Below are 6,009 nucleotides of genomic sequence, written 5' to 3' on the forward strand. Positions count from 1 at the left end.
AAGCAATAATAATGTACCGATCGAGATCCGAACCATTGAAATAAACAGTTGCGGATGTCGCGTAGCTGGAGTCAAATCTATCGACTGCTGACAGTGGCAGTGTGGCACGCACGACACGTTCGATTCGCGCGGTGAGCTTCACCGGGTGTACATCGTCCTATTATTGTATTCCTCCTATTAAATGTACACGTATTTATATGATGTACATCGTCGAAAAAGCGACCCGAAATGGATATTCCCTGCAAAAAAAAATATACAAGGAATATATTTTAGGGCAATTGGATCCTAGTCGTGCTTGTAATTTTGTCAGAAGTTCCAGCTTGTTAACATATATGAACCTCGAGTTTCCTTGCAAAAAGCACCGGGTCGCTTATTACTCGAACGACCATGATGGGTCGTGTACGTATACACGTACTTTACATCTACGTCACTAGTTATTCGCCTGCAAATACGACCACGACATTGTCGCCGTGTGATGACCAAAACGAAAAAAAAAGAAAATGGAACAAAAAAAAATAATAGTAGAGAAAATACAGAACCAGTCGTCACTGGTGCCTGTCTATCCCTACGGCCTACGGAGTACACGGGAAAAAGGGAAACGAGGAAAAAGGGGAACGACCCGGGCCCACAAGGCGCTGCGCGTAACCGCTCTTCCGTGCGATGAGCCGGTCTGGCTGCCTCCCCTGCTCCCTCTCTCGCCGTTCACCGTCGCCACCACCACCTCCTCCCCCACCCGCTCCCAACCCACTCCACATATCCTCCTCTGGCACATCGTACACACAACCGCCGCCCGCCGCCACCCCTTAGACTCTCCCCGCTCCTTCCCACCCCTCCCCTCGGGCCCTCCGTCCGCGCGGGAACGGAAACGGAATGGCGTCGTCCACGTCGTCCCTGGCCCCCGCGGCCGCGCTGCTGGAGCGGCTGGGCCTCCGCGTCACGCAGACCGACGCCGCCGACGACCACCACCAGGCCGTCCCGCCGACGACGATGCCCTCGCTGCCGCTCCCGGGTCTCCTCCCGCTGCGCTGCGCCGTGCAGCACTACGAGTGGGGCCGCCGCGGCGCCGACTCCCTCGTCGCGCGCCTCGCCGGCGAGGGCGACGGCGGCGAAGGCCGGCCATGCGCCGAGCTCTGGATGGGCACGCACCCCGCCGCGCCCTCCTCGCTCGCGCCCGACGTCTCGCTCCGCGACTGGGTCGCCCGCAACCCCGCCGCGCTCGGCCGCGACGTCACCGCGCGATGGGGCGGCGACCTCCCCTTCCTCTTCAAGGTCCGTCCCGTCGCCTCCCCCTTGCCTCCGCCATTCCCCTCCTCCCGTGCCCCTTCATAAAAAGAACATTTTTTTCTTGTCCGCTGAGCGGCTCCTCCGGCTGCTACGCGTAGGTGCCTGTCGGTGGCGAAGGCGCTGTCGATCCAGGCGCACCCGGACCGGGACCTCGCCGCGGCGCTGCACGCGCTGCGCCCGGCCACGTACCGCGACGACAACCACAAGCCCGAGATGGCCGTCGCCGTCACCGAGTTCCACGCGCTCTGCGGCTTCGCCGCCACACCGGTACGTTGTACGACGACGACGACGACGGCCGTGCCCCCCGCATTTTCCTGCGGCCCTGCGTTCGTGCGCGCGACGTGCCGTTGGTGAATGGCCCAGAAAATTTTATTGTATTGTATTGCTTTATTTTTGTCTCCAACCAATCTGTGGTGACGTTGACTTGGAGCTTTGGATGGCATCAGCTGATGCCCGCTGCTAAATTGGTTGGTTTGTTTGGCTTAGTTGAATTCTTTAATCGAACGTGGCAGCAGGATTCCGCAGATGATTCCGGATAGTTATTAGGTGGGTGGAGTTGACTGACGGTCAGGTGGGGTGGGATCTCCCCGGCTGCTGCTAGCTGCTCATGGGTTTGCGCCTTGTTTGCTTAGCTGATAAGCTAGCCATGACTGAAAGTGCTGTTGGCTGATTTGTTGTGAGAGAAAAATACCATTCGTTGGCTGAAAAAGTACGGCTTATAAGCCAAGCGAACACGGCGTTGGTCATTATGCCAATACTTAATCGCATTCATAAGTAGTAAATGAATTAATCAATTCTGCGAATAATTAATCCCATTCTTCACAAGTAGTAATTGAATTTGGTAGTAATATATACCAGTAATTAATGGCATACAACAATCGATTGGATCCTCTGAACATTTTTATTCTTGCTCTGACTTAATGTCAGTCTGTCAGAAGAGGTTTATAAACAAGTAGCATGCACATGCTGGTAAATCGCACGCCTCTCGTGAGGTTCTGAGCTGCTGACTGTGTGGCCTTAGTTCCACGACAAGTCATACTGTCCACTAAAGCCGTTCTAGATGTACCCCGTGGCCAATGGTACATTGGTACCTAAGCTGATGGGCCCTGATACGCAGCTAGCTCCTGTACAAATCACATCCAGCGGTGCTCTTGAAAGTGCTTGCTAGTTTGGTTGGGTGGGAGGCGTTTGAAGGAGGGCAAAAGAGCATTGTCTGGTGTCATTGTCACTGAATTTTCTATGGCATATTCCATAATGAACAAATTAGATCACTATTGTCGGGATAATATGTCGATTCATAGCTCGATCCTTGAGATATTTTTAAGATGTTCCTTTTTTTTTTGACTAGTAGGTTGGGAAGTAAGGGACAGTGAAGTGGTTACTGCATACTATATTCTGGGAGACATTCAGTTTACATGATCAGCATGTTCTATCTCTTTTCTATAGCTGTGAAGTTGTTTAAATCCATTGCATTCCTTTCAGAAGGGAATGCTAATTGTTCACTATATATTTTTCAGCAGATCATCAGTGTAGGCTATTATTATTATTATTATTATTATTTACTGACTTATTTATACTGATGTCCAGGAGCTCAAGGAAGTTTTGAGGACTGTACCTGAGGTTCAGGAATTAGTTGGCAAAGAAGAATCTAGGAAGCTTTTGGGTGTCAAAGAGCAAGATGGGGGGATCGGTGTGAGGTCATATCTGAAATCAGCTTTCACCAAGTTAATGACAGCGAGTGACGAAGCAGTTTCTAAAGCAATTGCAAACCTTAAGACTCGCTTGAACAGTGAGAGTAAGGTAAAGATCTTTTCTGAACAATTCTTGCTGCATCGGTATTATGTCATCTGAATTACTTGTATAATCCCAGAGACTGGTGGCAGTGACTTTCTGGCTGTGGCGCTCTACTTTGATCCAGTTTATATCTTTTTTACATTCTTAGGGGATTGAAAGATTTTTTTAGCTATATAATATAAGCATAATTGAGTGCTGCCCAATCTAAGGATCCATGCAGGCCAATTCTGTAGTAGTTAGTAGTTACCTTTATGAGTTACAGGGAAATGACTTTGATTAGCTGTTAGAATGCCTTGATTGTGTTGCTGGTCTAGTTTGGTCTTGAGGTGGAAAGCTTAGAGATGGACAGTGAGAAGATTCCTGTGGGAGAGAGAGGGTGGAAATGAGAGAATGGTATATTGGCCAATGGGGTAGTAACATGTCACCATTTGTTCTTCATTTCAGACTCGGTGATCCTTTCTTAGCACCAAAAGGTGCTACAGTGGCAAAACGACCTCCGGAATAGGTTGGGTAGGTAATGTTGAATATGACAGATATCAAGCAAGACGAGGCAACTGATCCGATTGGGGAGCAAATATGGTTGAATGTGCCAACAAAGTTGTATTTATGCTTACTGAATATATAGTCATTTAGTGGTGCGAACCAAACAACTTTTTACTTGTAATTCTCAACATAAAATTAATTGAAGTCCCAAGTATTCTTGAAAAACATGGAATCGATACAAATTGTGGGATATTATTAGCCTTTTCATCCATCCCTGGCCTGCTTCTGAAGACATCTTCTAGATATCTCTCATGAATTTTTTTCCATTACAAGCATGAATTAACTACAGAAAATTAGAAGCCTGTGGAGGTAGAATAGTCCTTTGTGCTATGTTATCTTCATCCTGTTTCTCAGGGGTCAATTACATCATTTATTCTGCTACTTCTCTAAGGCAGGGTGAGGGCATGACTTATATAAAATGGAGAGAAATATAATGTTTGAAGAAATAATTCATGAAATTTGTTCTGGCTAATCTAATACTCTGTCTAATTCATCCTGATGATGCTTCCATGTATTCAGGCTAGAAGTTTAACAAAGAAGGAGCAACTAGTTTTGTCATTGGAGAAGCAGTACCCAGGAGATGTTGGTGTTCTGGCAGCGTTCTTCCTAAATTTTGTTAAGCTCAATCCTGGTGAAGCACTTTATGTTAGTGCGAACGAACCTCATGCATATCTCTCAGGGGAGTGCATTGAATGTATGGCCACTTCAGACAATGTTGTCCGTGCAGGTCTAACTCCGAAATACAGAGATGTGCAAACTCTCTGCTCGATGTTGACTTATAATCAGGTCAGTTGTTTTACTCCCTCCATTTATTTGCATTCTCCATTTATTATCACTACCAGCTTATAACCCCCCTTTATTCATCATTTGATGATGAAATGTGATTGCTCAAAACATGTGGAGTTTGATTACAATCTTATTCGTACTAAGGGGGAAGAGGGCTTATCTTAATATTCCATCTTGTTTGTTAGTCTTAGTTAAGATAGTCTAATGAATGATGTTCCTTTCTCATGTAACTTACATATCTTCGCTGAAACATCTTGCCACATAAGTAATAAGTTTTTGATTTTCTACACGCAGGCCTTCCCGGAAATTCTGCAAGGAATGCCTGTACAGCCGTACGTGACTCGTTACACCCCATCAACTGATGAATTTGAAGTGGACCGCTACTTGCTACCTCCTGGAAAATCAGTCACCATGTCTCCAGTGCCTGGTCCATCCATATTCATCGTCATGACAGGAGAAGGAGAAATCCAGGCAGGCTTCATGACTGACAGCGCAAAGGCAAAGGAAGGTGACGTTTTCTTTGTGCCGGCTCACACCAAGGTCAAGCTTTACACTTCTTCCCCCAGGTCCATGCAGCTGTACAGGGCTGGGGTAAACAGCAGTTTCCTGAGTTGATGGGCAACTGGTTTCTAGGGTTGGCATCTGTAGGTTAGGTATCAGCTACACAAGAATTTTCATGTTTGATACTTGTTCAAAAGTTAGTTAATTAGGTGGGTTATCATAGTGTATAGGAAAGATGGAGAATAATTTCATCACTTTATATCTTGTTTATTTTTCCAAAATGTTGTATTACATTTTCAAATATCCAGTGACCTGTTGGATCACAAATGGATCTGTAATTGAGTTCAAAGTTGAAAAGGTTAGCTCCTTTTGTTTTGGTGGCATGCAAGAACGGCTCGCCCCCGCGTCGCCCTCCCACGTGGGCGGCCAACCCTAGCCGCTGGCCCCCTCCCCTTCCTTCCCATCTTCCGCTGTGCCGCCGCCGGAGCAGGCCGCCGACAGGGCTGCGCGGCCGGCCGGTATGGCAGCGGCGGGCCCTCCTCTTGCCCTGCTATGCCCACTGGAACGGTTTCTGCGGGATGGCAGGGCAGCATGCTATGACCCACGGTCTTGGCCTGACGCTGTGCTAGGGGACATCTTGGGCGAAAGCCTCAGTGACGGTGACGCCCGTGGGCGCCGCTTCCCTTGTTGAGGGCGTCGCGTTCCCCAGCACTGTCTTCCATGGGCGAAAGCTTGGTCCATCTCGGACGAGTGACGGTGGTGTCCCCGACGTCATTCCCTTCCTAAAGGCGTCGCTATTGAAGTTCGTCTTGGCCACGACGTCGCCTTCGGTTTATGCTCTTCGCTTCTTGGCGCTCGGTATGCGTGTGGAGGGAGGGACTTGCAGCATGAAGTTGGAACTGCTACTTCAGGGGATGTGGCTCGACAACTGATGACATGAGGTGAAACCTCCCCTTCGTGGACTGGATTGCTTCGGAGGTTGGGCAAAAGCCGGGGGCGGGTCGGAGGATCAAGATTGGAAGTCGAAGATGCTCTTCGGTTTGAGCTCAGCAACGATGACATGTTGCGGCCTTTCGCTTTGGGTTGTCTGCCTGTTTTCGT

The 6,009-nt window shown here is 48.5% G+C and overlaps 1 protein-coding gene across 1 annotated transcript; it reads left to right on the forward strand.

Annotated features, from left to right (window-relative positions):
- Positions 1 to 382: 382 nt before the first annotated feature.
- LOC136482610 (mannose-6-phosphate isomerase 1-like) lies at positions 383 to 5,284 on the forward strand. Its single transcript, XM_066479832.1, has 5 exons — positions 383 to 1,271; positions 1,386 to 1,551; positions 2,872 to 3,084; positions 4,141 to 4,407; positions 4,702 to 5,284. The coding sequence occupies exons 1-5, from the start codon at positions 871 to 873 to the stop codon at positions 5,020 to 5,022; spliced, it is 1,368 nt and encodes a 455-aa protein (XP_066335929.1). The 5' UTR covers positions 383 to 870; the 3' UTR covers positions 5,023 to 5,284.
- Positions 5,285 to 6,009: the final 725 nt, after the last annotated feature.

This window comes from Miscanthus floridulus, chromosome 9 (genome assembly GCF_019320115.1).
Source record: "Miscanthus floridulus cultivar M001 chromosome 9, ASM1932011v1, whole genome shotgun sequence".
Lineage (NCBI taxonomy): Eukaryota > Viridiplantae > Streptophyta > Magnoliopsida > Poales > Poaceae > Miscanthus > Miscanthus floridulus.